At 39.9% G+C, this 13750-nt stretch overlaps 1 protein-coding gene across 2 annotated transcripts in view; it reads left to right on the top strand.

Annotated features, from left to right (window-relative positions):
• The window catches only part of ypel1 (yippee-like 1), a 35497-nt gene that overhangs the window by 16576 nt on the left and 5171 nt on the right, over window positions 1-13750 (top strand). For both annotated transcript variants that reach the window (XM_046034891.1, XM_046034889.1), the window contains exons 3-4: window positions 9591-9634; window positions 12251-12359. In XM_046034891.1, the coding sequence (XP_045890847.1) occupies window positions 9591-9634; window positions 12251-12359 (153 nt within the window). The remainder of the gene's footprint in view (window positions 1-9590; window positions 9635-12250; window positions 12360-13750) is intronic.

Genomic DNA, 13750 nt, shown 5'->3' with positions numbered 1-13750 from the left:
AAAATCGCTGCATAGTTTTGTGCAAAATAAAATGTAAAAATAAATGCCAGTGTTATTGCAACAAGTGACTTTCACAGTGACGTGATTAAATGTAAGTGAAGTTTTGTCCACATTTTGATTGTAGTCATTTGGTGTTTGTCTTTCTAGTGGTAGTTCAGATCCGCAATGAACTTTAAACAAATGTACTGTCTGTCCTTTCTGCCTGAAATTAAAACAAATGTCAGAAAATGTAATTTTTATGAAATATTAACCTTCAGGGAGAAAGAGCAGAGGTGCTATATCACACAGCAATAAGCTATATATTAATCAGGCGATTGTTTCCTGCATCATCTAGTCTCTAAATTGATCACAAGATGCATCAAGATCTGTCTGATTCAGCTGAATTCCCTATATGTAAACTGCTTTGTTGCCCTTCAAGGAAGTTTTGGCAAATGCTCTCAGCTCTGGGCAATCTTGGCTTTTCCTCTTGTGTCATTGGGCCTCGGCCGACTTTAAAACTGCAGTTGACCAGACATAAACGCATCAGATTTTAATGGAATGCATCCTTTACAGATTTTGCAAAATGTCCATCTGATCCACTCTTTGAATGTCTCATGAATTATATTATTATATGTATATATGTATTATTAGGTTAATAAAGTGTACAAATGCATTTCTTATTGAAACAGACTGTTTGTTTGGGATGGGACGGAAGGCGGGATTGTTGAAAACATTTTGATGAACATGAATGTTTGCTGGTTTTCGGTGCCTTCTGTGATTAAAAAACACAAAATATATTCAACCATTGGACTGTTGGCTGGTCAAAAAACGATCATTATGAATATATATGAATAGCTTAACTTGTATTTTCTGGCATTTTATTGACATTTGGCGTGTTGTATTATTTTTATATTATATGGATTTATTGGAAATGCTGTGTTTAGGTAGCAGGACGCACAGTGAATTGTATGTGATTTAAGTGAGGCTTCAAACTTCATAACAGGAAGGATCCTCCCTGCTAAAGTGCCTTTGAGCAAGATACAGAGTCCATGCCAGTTCCAGGGTTTCCGCTTGTAACGGACTTCTCACCTCTGACCTCAGCAATAAAAACTCAGAGACCATTGCAGTGAAGAGTGAAGTGTTGACTGGGTTGTGCTTCTTTGTTAATTGGGCCAATGCCATAAGGTGACAAATGACCTCATTAGTTTAAACAATCCACTTTAATAATAATTGGATTTAATGCAGGGATCTTCTTTACACGGTCTGTGTTTCTCCCGGCGGTTTCACACAGTAAACATGTCGCAGAGATGTATTTGATGCCGCTACAGGAACATGTCATGCTTCTGTTTCTGTCTGACAACATCTGACTAGTTGTTAGTTTGACAAACTATTGGACAAATATAACTGAGATCTGACGGATAACAAAGTATTCAAAATCATTGCGCCACACATGGCGGCATGTGCTTATTGTGAGTCAGCACTTTTAAAATCTCTAAAAGAACAAGGGGATAACATGGCCTGTAAGTGCACTTTAAGTTGTGTTCTTTTACTCTCACACTATTGTTTTCATGCAAGTACCCATGGGCAATGCAGATCTCAGTTGTAGTTCCAAATGTACAGATGCATAGGAAGCTTCACGTATACAACATATCACAAAAACTAGATAATACATGAAGCAATCAGGAAATAAAAATAAATACATATTAGAAGTAATAAAGGGAAAGGACATATTGAACAAACTGTCATACAGAGCAGTACTCACATTTCTCTGAGAAATGTGAGGGAAAAGAGTGCAAAAAAAGAGTTAAATCTGACTTAAAAACACTTTAAAACTTAATAATAATACTTAGAACGTTATACTAAATTGCAAACAAATTGTAACTCTATGCAAACAGCACAGAACCCAAACAAATTTAATGTATAATGATATAAAACATAGAAAAGGAGCAAATCCTCAAATGTAAGAAGCCGATATATATTCTATATGATGATGATAAAGCTTGATATCTGAAAATTGTTCTTATTCTTGACATTCACTTTGGCCATACTATTTAGAGGTCTATTAATAAGCTCTCTATGCTCTGCCACACCTCGTTAGCATTTGTGTGTTCAGTCGTCCAAGGCAGCATCACCAGTCCTCAGCATCAACCTTTCTAAGCCGATTATGTTACTTAGGAGAAGATGACACCGTAGTCTGGTGTTTTCCACTACACGCTGCCAAGGGCCACTCGCCCTGTCCATGTTTGATTTTCATCCCATGTGAAATTTGTAGAGTGCCGTGCTCCAGTAACACGTTTCTTAATTAACTGTTTTCACTGTGCACGGAGTCGAAACAGGGGTGACGTGTTTCTTATGAACTTTATTTACTGTGCACAAGGTAGAAACAGGAGAAACTAGTTGCCCAGCCATGCTAACAAAAGGAGGCGTTTGAAGAGCTCTGCAGGTTGTGGCAGATTTCTCCCCAGTGTTGCAGTTTGAGTGCTGGAAATCTCCCGAGCCAGGTATGAAAAACTGTTTCCCTTCCCCGAGCTTATGTGCAGAGTCTTCGAGGCATGCCAGCCGGTGAGCAAAGGTGCAGATGGAGCAGCTCGAAAGAGAGGATTAACCTGAGCACACGGGCCAGAAGGAAGTAGGCTATGGCAGGCACAGCCCCCCCCCCCCCCCCCCCCCCCCCCCCCCCCCCCCACCTGCCCTTACCGACTAAACTAAATGTGGGTAGCTTCTGGAAAAAAAGCGAGTTTATTGCTCCAAACCTGAGTGAAGTTTTCTTTTTGCAGTAAAAAAAAATGTAAATGGGGCTGTGCAGTCTTGGGACTCTCCTGTCAGCAGTTATACCCATACTTATAGCTTCATAATCATTATTAATCTATAGTGATAGTAAAAAAAAAACTTGATGATTATTTATGTTATTTTTCAATTTGTTGTTTTGTCTATTGTTCAAAGTACTCAAAAGAAATCATACTGGAGAGGCTGAAATAAGCAAATGTTTTGGCATTTTTGCTTGAAAAATGATCAATCAAAATGGTTGACTAATTTTCTGTCGATCAACTAATCCTAGTCTTGATCAGGCTACATTCACACTGCAGCTGAAAGTCTACCAGTTCTTTTGTTTTCCTGTGGCTATTTTTCCCTCACATATTAGGGATAGATGTTTTTTATTTTCCTATTCATAACCAAAATCAGTTTACAATGATGATAAGAGGGCCAGATTAACTCAAAACTCGTAGTAATTTTTGCAACAATGGGTTTGGGCATTAATAAACAAGAGCAGGCCCCTTGTTTCTGGTCAAAAAAACTAATCTTGAAATGACAACTGTAGCTGGCAGATGTTCTCAGTTGTAGCTAGCTAGGGTCAGCTGAATAACACTAACTCCATGAGATGGTTGAAAACTACGTCTCCAGTTTACTTGACAACCGTGTAAGAAAAAAGGATTTGAGGATTAGGACTAACCAATGCATCTGACAAATGTGACTCCATCTCAGGTAACGAGTTGCTGGAGTGTAAATTTTCCCAAGCCAAATAAAGCAGAGTACAGACACTAACCAGACTGTATAAGTGGACGAAGTCACCGTGACGTCAACCATTGGTTTGTGGAGTACCGCTTTGAAGACTCGAAGTTTGCATTTTGCCCGTCGCCATTTTGTTTTTTTTGGAACCAGATTTGGACGAGAGGGTGGCGCTAATTAGCTTGGTTAATAAGGTGCATCTGTAATTCATGTCAGCTGTGATTTAAACTGAGATGCTAATTTTGGCTGGCAAAATCATGTATATACTGGAAAAAATTAACAGCCGTTTTAGTAAAACGTGGACTAGACATTTTTAGGTGACCAAAACGTTACAATTAAACTGAAAGACTGAAAACACAAAGTAAAAGTGTCAAAGTTCGTAGGTGAAAATACAGACAGCACCCAAAAACAAGTTTACGGCTCGTTAAATGCAGCGCTGTTAATTGAGCTTTTTCGACGGCGCTGGTTAAATGTACACAGTGCCGTGGATACGAGTCGCCTCTATCCTGATTGACAGGTCGCCGTGGAAGCAACTTGTCAATCACAATGTAGCCGCAACATAAAGCATACCCGCTTCATCATCTATTTTCTTCTAAATGGGAAAATAATTTACAAAATGAACATCATGCTGTGTTGAAGAAGGCTTGAACCTAAGACTGAGACCATAGACTCATTAATAAAGTGTTTACTGAGGTGTTAAATCAATTGGGGAAGTAGGGTCATTTTGCTAGAAATGCAATCTGACTTCTTTTTGCAACCAGTGGAGTCGCCCCCTGCTGGCCATTAGAATGAATGCTGGTTTAAGGGACTTCCACAATGGCTTCACTTTTCAGAGCCTGTTCAGCATGTGGACAAATCCAAATCTTAGCTATGACTGCACAATCACTGTTACCGACCAGTCAACTACATGAGACTCTGTTAGCATGAAGGTTACCAAGATGCCACAGTGACAGGAAAACATAATCACTGACTTGACTTTATTTCATTCAACACCTTCACCCAAAACATGCTGAAAACAAGAAGTGTAGGCACAAAATCAGATCTGACATCTGTTGTTATTGTCATCCTGAGCACGCTGCATCTTTTCAACATCACTGTCAGTTCATATTTTTATCAGATATGGGTTACACCCTGCAGCAGATTTGAGCACCATCCTGAAATCAGATAGCAGTGTGAGTTGAGAGTAAGAGCGTGAAGGCCTGCAGTGTGAACGTGGTCCTGGAGTGGGACGATGCAGCCTGAATACTGAGGAGGAGGGAGAGTGTTTTATTCAGCACCTTGGCTTCGTCCCACCCATCAGGCTGATGGAAGCCCCTCTAATGGATTGATCACACTTTTTCTTTTCTCGCCATTAACCGCTGCACTTGCTTGTGGTCTTTTTTTTTTTTTTTTTTTTTTTTTCTTCCAGCTGGACGTTTGCCAAGACTCTGATGGTTTACATGAGACTGAGGTAACCGTGACAGAACAGTCAATTTGTTACTGCTCTCCCTCTCTCTTTTTTTAATATAATAATGAAACCAAATATTCTAGGTCAGCGTATCAGTCCTGCCGACATAATTTCACGCGACACCATAGACTGTATAAAAGAAGTGGTTGTAGCCACCATGACGTCACACATTGGTTTGTGGACTGCCGTGAAGTCCACAAACAGAAGTGACCGTTGGAATGGGAGGGTGTAGCTGGGGAGGGATACACATTGCTACTCCTGACAGGTCGTTGTGGTAGTGTCTTGTCAATCCCAAGGTTGCCACGCCCTAGATGAGACTTTAATCTACTAAATGAACATCATGCTGTATTGAAGACTTGAGTAGCGATTGAGACCATAAACTCATTAGAGAAGTGTTTACTGAGGTAATAAAAGTGAGAAATAGGGACTTCTGTAGACTTCTGTTCAATGGGACATATGCAACCAGTGGAGCTGGCCATTACAAAGAATGCAGGTTCAAGACACTTCCAGCATTGGCTTCACTTTTCTTATCTGGAGGTTCCCGCTTGGTCAACACAGAACTTTGGGTAGCAGGAGCAAGCGCCATGCTTTGAAGCCAATTTGACATAGTGGCCAAATGGTGGCTAACATTGTTGTGTTGAAGTGGCATTAAAACAGTGGATTTTTTTCTGTCACAACCCTCGCAAAATTACTTTTTTTACTATCAGAATTTTATCGATTTGGTGTGATTACATTTGTAAAGTATAAAAGAGCTGCACGATAAAATCCATTTTTCCTCATTCAAGTTAGCTGAAGCTAAACTGCAAGTTAAGTCTCTAGAGCGCTTGTCCCTGTGGGGCTGCACAATGCATCAAACTTTTTTGGCTTCATGCACCACTGAGCAGCTTTCACAGGAATTAACAAAGCCCTGAAGTGGACTTACAATAAGATTTACAGCTGCGTTGTGAGCGTTGTGACCGTTGTGACCATTTTCCTGTGGCTATTTTTATGGCTTTTGCTAGGTAGCTAGCAGTAAAGCAATATCTGTAATCTTGCCTACAAAGCTCTGACTGGTCGACTGTTTCTCAACCTGCCATAAACACACGTCATGAGCACATCCTATTTGAATGGATGTGGGTAATTCAGAGGTTTGCAACGAGGCTGCTAAACAGCCCCTGCTAAACATCAGCATGTTAGCATTGTTACTGTGATTATGTTTGCATGCAGGGGTTAGCATTTAGCTCATAGTATCTATACAGCCTCACTGAGTGTATTCCAGGTGAGCATATATTTATCAGATTAATATACAATACTTGTTAAATATTTCACTTTTGAAAAATGTAAATGCAGACATTTAATCAAGAGAGTCATCCACCACCAGAATTCAAAACAAAGGATTAGAACATGCTGTTACTCTTAAATTGAGTGACATGACTATTAAAAACAGAACAAACGCAAGACAGCAACTAAACAAGATATTATTGTTTCTGATCAAGTTAAAAGTAAAGAGTAAAACAGGCCTATATGTTCAGTTCTGAAAACAACAAAACTCTATATGATACTGAAGGCTACAGTACAATATGTCTGTGAATTAATCACATATGGTCAAGGAGGGTCAGGCCTGAAATGCCTTCAGTGGTATCATGAATCATTTATCATTACTTATGTAAACATTGTTAGATGCACAAGTGGTATTTGAGATTAGAGTATTGCAAAACATAATGTAAGATTGTAAGATGTTTAATCCTTTAAAATACTGAATTGAAACAGATCTTTTGGGTTTACCAGGATGCATTTAAGTTGGAGATGAACCCTCACCTACCACAGTGAGCATCTGTTGAGACAGATGGTAAAAGTCAACCTCAGCAGGTTTGTTAATAGCTTCAAGTTAATCTTTATTCCACAACTTGGTTTGATTTATTGTGTCACACATTTAAGGGGCTGAAAGAAATCCTCTTTGTTAATTTTGGTGAAATCTCATGCAGTTTGTCTGCCTGTGAGTCCATCAGAGAACCCGCTGCTCTCTACAGTTGAAGCATTTCGCCTCTGGGGGTGGATTTGTATTTTTTGTATGTTTGGCAGAAGGAGCGGATTTCTCTGTGCAAGGTATTGTTCCCTTCAGTCCCGTGTGGTCAAGAGGATTCGGGGATTTTGAGATTTGCTTTGTAGAATTCATTTCTAGGGTACAAGTGTTTTAAAATGAGTGCAATTGCAGCAGCTCAAGATAGCGAGCTCGGTAACCACACTCTTGCTCATGTTTTATTAAGCAGCAAAAAAAAAAAAAAAGAACAACCTGTGGGAGTACTTCCAGCCTGCATCTGATTCTTGGTGCACATTTTGGGAACAATCCTTGCAGCATTCCATTTGGCCGTCTAATAGGATTGTTGAGAGTCTGGAGGGTTTTAGTGCAGCCCCAAAAGCTATTGGGCTGCACTCTGCATTCAGAAAAACATGATCCAAATGTTGTTGTCTGTTTACTGATCTTGTAGGATTTTGCTGTTAGATTCTTAACGGGCTATGTGACAAGCATCCTCCTGCTCCTGATGTTTTTGTAGCCAAGTGATCTACAGTAAAGCTGTAGAGAGAGAAATGCAGCCAAAGTAAAAATAGAAACAGATAAGGACAGCAAGAGACGGAGCCGTCCCTTTTTGCCAGTGGTTAAGTTGATGGCTGAGCCACAGTGAAGCGCAGATATGACACCCAGCTCTTGTCACATGGAGTAACCCCCCACCCTTCCCCTCCCTGGACTAAACACTGGGGAGAGGACTTGTTGTTGACTCCACGGGGACCGACCTAGTTCCCTCTCACAGCTAAAGGTCACATGTCCTGTGGCTCTGCACTGCGCGTGTGTGTGTGTGTGTGTGTGTGTGTGTGTGTGTGTGTGTAGACTTCACTTCAAACACAAACAATGAACTCGAGGATGTAACAGCAAGACATCAACACCTACAGTGACCAGAGGAGAGAGCAGAGAAAAGATAATAATCCTGTTATTTTTTTTTTGTTCCTTAAATTTATTGCTCTTGAATCAGATCCAAGTCAAACTCCTATTATCTGAAATAAAACTTTTCCCGTTTTGACAAATGCTGACAGCACTCCAGCAGTTGAAAATGTCCCCTGAGCCTCAGTGGTGGCTGTGGTCAGTGGAGGAGGCAGCTGGTCCTCCTATTAGGCGGTATTAGCTCAGCGCCCTCAACCGCAGCCACAAACTTATCTGCCGCACTCATTTGCAATGGAAAAAGCAAAGCTGATTGGGGCCTGTCTGCCGGGCCGAGGATGACTGGGAGGATGGAGGAGAGAAGCCTGGCAGGCTCTGTCGTCACCCACTGTGACGGCTTTACAGCTCTGTTTACATTAATATACAGTAACGTTATGTGTAGACTCAGTGGCAGGCGGGCAGCAGGATGTTTATTTAAGTGCCTACATTCATCAGGACTACATGACTGCGTTTATGTTGTGTATTAACTTATTTATCTATTTCTTAGCGTTCCATGTATGTAAAATGTTTGTAGTCTCACACCAACTAATCTAGCAAGCATATTTATTATTGTGGAGCGGCATGGAGACGTCAGTTTCTCTACTGTGGACATCTCTTTACATCCCGCTGAACTGTTCCCTAGTGGTCATGTGTTTCATTGCATTATGCGTGAAGATATTTTCTTTGTTTCAAACCCACCTCCCATCAGGAAGTTGGCTCAAACAGGACGAGTTGTTGAGATTTTTGCAAGGTGTGCGAAATGACTTTTCTCCTGCCTTAACACCTTTCTCTGCGTAGATCTGCAGAGACATTTACATGTATCTTAATAAATGTCTGTTTGGCAAGGGTCAAGCCTCAAGGACACACTTCATTTTGGTGATAAAAACTGAACGTAAACAGTATTTGTTTATAAGAAAACTATACAGGGTGCCTTTAACACAACTTATTCAGGTTTTCAGCATGTACTCATTTGGGGTTGACAGGGATGTTTTGAATCATTAAATCAGGACTCAGCATTGTAATCAGCTGTGTGTTTGTGGGTCTGGCTTATGCCACCTTCAGGGACACATTTCAGACTAAAGACAAGTTGCTTGGGGACAGCTAGCTCAAGTTGGGGACAAAAGCCGTGTCGCCAACTGGGAAAAAGCAGATTTTTGGGACAGTGGTTAAGGTTAGGGTAAATCTCTAACTCTATGTAATGTCCCCAAAAGTGACATAAGTAAATGTGTGTGTGTGTGTGTGTGTGTGCAGTTTACATAATGTCTCTGTATAACTGTATCTTGGCTGTGCTTCTATTGACATTACATTCAGAAAGCTCAGCTCAGATTCTGATCATTGTTCAGGCATTAAAGTCTCTTCTTCTATCAGCTGTTAGCCACTGCTGTAAAAACTGTTGTGGTGTTCTGCAAATACACTGACTGTTAAGTTTGCAGCAGGGTATGTAATCTTTTGATTTTGGCACATAATGTTATTTAAAACACACCTTCATTAATAGTCCAGAAGATGGTTTTCTAACAGATATTTTGCAGAAAGTCAAGCATTGGCAAAACATGTTAAGTTTGAGTTCAAGTTTTCTGCTCCGGTGTAACAAGGAAAGACAGAAATCCAACTTCAGTTCTCAACAAACAAAAGCATCTCTCTAAAGTATCATTAAAGTTGCCATGGTATTGACTACTTACATGAGTTTTTCTCTCTCTTCTTCAGTCATTTCAAGGCAGTCAAGGAAGAGCCTATCTGTTTAATTCAGTGTAAGTATGAGACCCACACCTACAATTCACCTCATTTATTCTAAGTGGGAAAACTTTGCTCTTTTTGTGCATTTTGTTTATTCAGGTTCATATGGTGTAATTTACAAGTTATCTGGGGCTTGTAAATGAAAGTTACATGGCCTCACAAGTAGTTCATTTGCTGGACAGAGTTGTTCACACTGGCTGCGTTTGTTTTGACTGTTTTCAGATCCGGAGTTTCCCGCTTGTTTTGATTTCAATTGTCCCCCTTCACCTAAGCCTTCTGCTTTGCTTTCACACTTGTTTAGTCTTGTTTTCTGAACAAGGACACGCCAGCGTAGTCCTTTCACAACACAGTGCAGCTGTTACCATTGCTGCCAGAATGACTGCACACACATGTCAAAAACTTACTCCTGATTTTATTCCCAGTAGCCATTTCTCGATTATCTGTTTCAACAGATACATTGCACTACATAAGTTTCACTCTGCAGATGCTTTACAATTCCCCCTATACCCATATAAACACCCATGTTGGGAGGAGTTTGAGGTTCAATGTCTTTCTCAAGAACACTTCATCACACGGACAGCAGGAGGGGACTGACCTACCGAGCCTTCAATTAATAGTCAACCCGCTCCACTCCTTGAGTTAAAGCCACCCCACAATTGTTGCAATGTTTGCGGGTGGGAAGCCGGTGAGGGGTCACATCTTTATATCTGCACCAGTGACTCCTACTGGCAGTCAGGGCATCTGCACATTGGTGGATGGAAGTGGGGATAGCATTACACACCTACCAGTTCATCAGTAGTTAGCAGTGACAAGGAACATAGTGCATTTGGGAATTGGTCATTCCACATTTGGAATATCGAGGTGGTCTTGAATGCCTCTTTGTCCATATACCAGTGAGGCATTTTTATCAAATCACTACCGCCACTAACGTTGTTAGCATGATATGCACATACATTTTGACCTTGTGGAAGTACGGATTGGTGTCTGACTGCACACACACTGGATCACGGCGTGCTTAAATCCAATGTTAGGGTAGGATTTCTTGGTCTGTACATGGGTTCAGACATTAATGTATAATATTAACAAAATTTGGGGCAAAAACTCTTAGCTGTACTAAATTGCCAGTGTGAAAGCAAATAGAACTGCAGAAGGTACAGGATTTATGGCATCACAGAGAGTCAAAACCAGTATGATTCCAGTCTGTTCCCACTACACCCACGAAGCACTGATTTGGTGATTTGCAGATGAAAAGAGGACAAGACATCTTAAAGTAGGCTGAATTCTGTTAAGTGGAGTCTAGCTTAAACAAAAATATTTCAACAGCAATTAGATGACTATATTTTAATATGAACTGGATCCTAGCTACATGTTGAAGTACAGTCATTGAAACGTTGTTGAAACAATGGTTATTGTAACGTAGACATCAAACCACGTTTTTAGCCCAGTTTTAATCTACGCACACAGATGTGTTTTTTGAAATCACCAAATCAAGACTTCTTGGTAAACTGAGCTGATGGACTTGTGTTCTTTGAATATTTCAGTCCATGCTACAGGAACCGCTGGTTAATGTCTCTAATCTCTTTAAACCCATGAATCACTTTTAGCGGTTTATTTCTTGGTTGGTTGGTCATAATGAACCACACAGAAACCCCCCTCCTCCCCTTACCTGCCAGAGTGAATTGAATAAAAAGAAGTACTCTACAGGCTCTGGAGACCAAATAAATAATTCCAAAAAATGCCCAATGTGAAAACACACGAAATCCAGTGAACAATGTTTATGCCGGTTTGCAGGTCAAAAGACATTTGGCCTAAAAATAGCTACATTTGGTGGGAAAATTTTAGTTTTGCAGACGTCTACATGTAACTTGGTTACATGTGGTGAAGGATTCAACAGAACCGCAGTGAGCTTATTTGTCTGTGACATTTCCTGTAATTAAAATGCCACTCAAAAGGTAAACAGCAGCACAGTGTTCACTGGTATAATGTTTAGTAAGAAAGAAAGTACAAATATATAGGAAAGATTAAAAAAACAATCGATTTCCAAATTTGAAGTATTGGCACTGTAGTATTTCCATTTTGGGAGACGTTATACTTTATACTCCAATACAGTTATCTGAAGGCTGGAGTTAGTGGTTACTTTGGAGATGCAGATGCTGCAGATGGTCAGAAAATGTCCCTGTTGCCAGGTAAAAAACTTATCTCCAAAATGTCTACTTTTTGGGGACTAAGGAATATAGCCTTGTTTTTTTGTTGTTGTTTTTTTTAGCTTGAGGGCAAGGTATTTTTGACATTTTGATTTTTTTAATTCTCCAAACTGTTTTAAGAACAAGACAATAACAAAATTGATAAAATCTCATATGAAGAACCTAATATCTCAAATATAAAGACATAATTGAGATAGAATTGGATATATGAATAATTTCATCCATTTGTATTTGTTTTGGGAAGTATATTTAAGTTTAGTTTCTAACAGTCTTAGTCATTTCAATAATGAATACAGTAACATGTACACTTTGACAGGGAATATTCTTCACAATAAATACTTTTACTTTGAATGTTTTATTGCTTTAACTCTAAAGTAAAAACCCTGACCTCTGTGACCTTATCTCCACTTCCTGTCTTCCCTGCAGGGTGAATGTCGGTTGCGGGCCAGCGGAGGAGCGGGTACTCCTCACAGGTTTACATGCTGTCGCTGATATCTACTGTGAAAACTGTAAAACCACCCTGGGCTGGAAATATGTAAGCCAGTCGCTCCTTTAACTTTCACCTGAGCCCATTCATTTCCCGTTTGAATGTTTCTTGAAGCACAATTTACGCCTGTCACTGTGTTGTTGCACAACTATGTGTTTTCTTAGCTTCCAAGGGGACAAATCATGCTTTTACAGGTCAAAAGAACAAGGTTGCTCTCATTATAACATTGCTAGTTAAAGCCATGGTGACAGTTTTTTTTGATCACAGTTGTATTTAGGCTCAGAGATTGAGCACTCTGTAGTCTCCTAGCGCTCAAGATAATTACAATGCCGAAAGGTTGGCTGCAGACAGCCAGACTGGTACCTCAGAGAGTCTACAGTGATTAAATGTCAGGCCATTCTGAAGAGGCTTGTCCTGGTAATTGTCTGAAAAGACTATAGAAGGGTGTAAAATAACTGAACAAAGTATAAGACAGGCACTCACTTAAAGCCGCTCCTTCAGTGACAAAAACAATTAGAGATTCTCAGAAAGGCCCCGCAAGCAAAGCAGAGCAGCGCTGGTTTACAAGGCAAAGAAGGCTGAGCAAATAATCAAACACACACACTGAAAAAGGTGATTTGGTCACTGGAGGATTTTTCTCTGCGCGTCTAAAATCCTGCTTTTCTCAGATAATAACGAGACCAGATGAAATAATGTGTGCATATTTGTCTTGATGCCTCGGCTCGAAAATAAAATTAGCTTGCTAAGTTATTGCATACTTTATTACATGCCACCTCTGCAGTGCTGTAATTGGAATTCATAGTTTTCTCCATTATTTACGTAAAAGCATTTGAAAAGCCTTTTGAAGACTAAAGTAATTTTTCACTGTGTGGGTCAAAGTTTATAAATATAACACATTAAAGTTTCTCCATGTAGGAGAAATAATACAAAAGCAAAATCATCAAAATAAATAAATGCCAGACTGTCTTTATGAAAACCTTTTAAAACATTTTGGACTTCTCATTCGTGACCTTAAACGCATCAGTCTAAAAAATACAAATCTATTCAACCTCACTCCTTACTGACGACCTTTTGTTAATGTCTTGAAGGAAGACAAAGAGGATGATGAGAAAATGAACACATTAAACCATTTTTTTCAACTGAGTTAAAGATGAAACAGCGGTTTGACCATAACTTAAAACATTAAGAGCTTCTTCTCGAGCTGAGTAACGGTGTGGGGGGGGGGGGTCACGTTACATGAACTAAAAACAAAATGTTGCGATATTATTGTGAGTAGCCTCCGCTCTTTGAAGACCTGCGAGACAGGCTGCGTCATGAGGATTATTACATTGATAGAGAAAATATTATTGTTGATGTTGTTGTTGTTGAGTTACATCTGGGACTACAGTCAAAACATTCGGGGCTAAAGCCCTGGAAAAATTACCTGGAGACCCAACTTT

The sequence above is a fragment of the Micropterus dolomieu genome, linkage group LG21 (genome assembly GCF_021292245.1).
Source record: "Micropterus dolomieu isolate WLL.071019.BEF.003 ecotype Adirondacks linkage group LG21, ASM2129224v1, whole genome shotgun sequence".
Taxonomy (NCBI): domain Eukaryota; kingdom Metazoa; phylum Chordata; class Actinopteri; order Centrarchiformes; family Centrarchidae; genus Micropterus; species Micropterus dolomieu.
This window is presented reverse-complemented; position numbering and strand designations above follow the sequence as displayed.